The 1,320-nt window shown below is 44.9% G+C and overlaps 1 protein-coding gene across 1 annotated transcript in view; it reads left to right on the forward strand.

Annotated features, from left to right (window-relative positions):
- Positions 1–1,320, forward strand: part of RNF157 (ring finger protein 157) — a 102,274-nt gene that overhangs the window by 30,532 nt on the left and 70,422 nt on the right. Inside the window, 1 exon segment of the mRNA XM_012802979.2 lies at positions 1,132–1,166. Within this exon segment, the coding sequence (XP_012658433.1) occupies positions 1,132–1,166 (35 nt within the window).

Raw genomic sequence — 1,320 nt, forward strand, 5'->3', positions numbered from 1 at the left:
GGAGGTGGCGGCTTCAAACCCAGCCCTGGCCAAATACTGCAAAAAAAATTTTTTTTTCTTTGTATTAATTTCAGAATTAGGGTATATGAGAGCATTGATAAAGGTATATTATGGTGTGTGTTCTTTACTTTGGATAGCGTATCTTCATGGGAAAATCAGATTATAGAACTTTAGAGTAGGCTTGGTGCCCGTAGCTCAGTGGTTAGGGTGCCAGCCACATGCACAGGAGCTAGCAGGTTCAACCCTGGCCCTGGCCTCCCAAATAACACTGACAACTGCAACCAGAGAATAGCTGGGCGTTGTGACAAGCACCTATAGTCCTAGTTACTTGGGAGGCTGAGGCAAGAGAATCACTTAAGCCCAAGAGTTTGAGGTTGCTGTGAGCTGTGATGCCATAGAACTCTACCCAGGGCAACATAGTGAGACTCTGTCTCAAAAAAGAAACAACAAAAAACTTTAGGGTAGCAGGCATTCATTTAATCAGGCACAGAGGCTCATGCTTATAATCTCAGAACTTTAGGAGACTGAGGTGGGAAGATGGCTTGGGCCCATGGAGTTGAGGCTGTATTGAGCTTGATCACACCACTGCACTCCAGGCTGGGCAATAGAATGAGACCCCCATCTCTAAACACATACACAAATTTCCAGGTGGAATTTTCAGTGTTACCTGAGCTTCCTTCAGTGACTTCTCTGTGACACATCACATCCCGGCACAGTTCTTTGGTTTGTCTGAATGAGACTGATGGGAATTCTGACTCCTGACTGCGATTTTAGCATAGTGGAAATATCCCTGCCTCCTGGCATTCAATTCATACATCGTGAAAATGCTAATTTTAGGCCAAGTGTGGTAGCTCACGCCTGTCATCCTAGCACTCTGTCAGGCTGAGGCAGGAGGATTACTTGAGCTCAGGAGTTCAAGACCAGCCTAAGCAAGAGTGAGACCCTGTCTCTACCAAAAATAGAAAAATTAGCTGAACGCTGTGGCAGACACCTGTAGTTTCAGCTACTCAAGGGGCTGAAGCAAGAGGATCACTTGAACCCAAGAATACAAGGTTGCTGTGAGCTAGGCTCATGCCACCGCACTCTACCCAGAGCAACAGAGTGAGACTCTGTCTAAAAAAAAAGGAAAAGGAAAATAATGATCTGTTTTCTGTTTAGTATCTTGGGTTCTCCCTGCTTTGATTTTTTTTGTTTATTTTGTGCTTTTGTCCCAAATCAGGAAAAGAAGATGCTCCTGGGGTTAGAAATTGTTCTAATTATGTGTTGAAAGTGTCAGCATTGGCTTGGTGCCTGTGGCTCAAGTGGCTAAGGCACCAGCCA

This window comes from Otolemur garnettii, unplaced genomic scaffold (genome assembly GCF_000181295.1).
Source record: "Otolemur garnettii isolate 467f Iridium unplaced genomic scaffold, OtoGar3 scaffold00018, whole genome shotgun sequence".
Taxonomy (NCBI): Eukaryota; Metazoa; Chordata; class Mammalia; order Primates; family Galagidae; genus Otolemur; species Otolemur garnettii.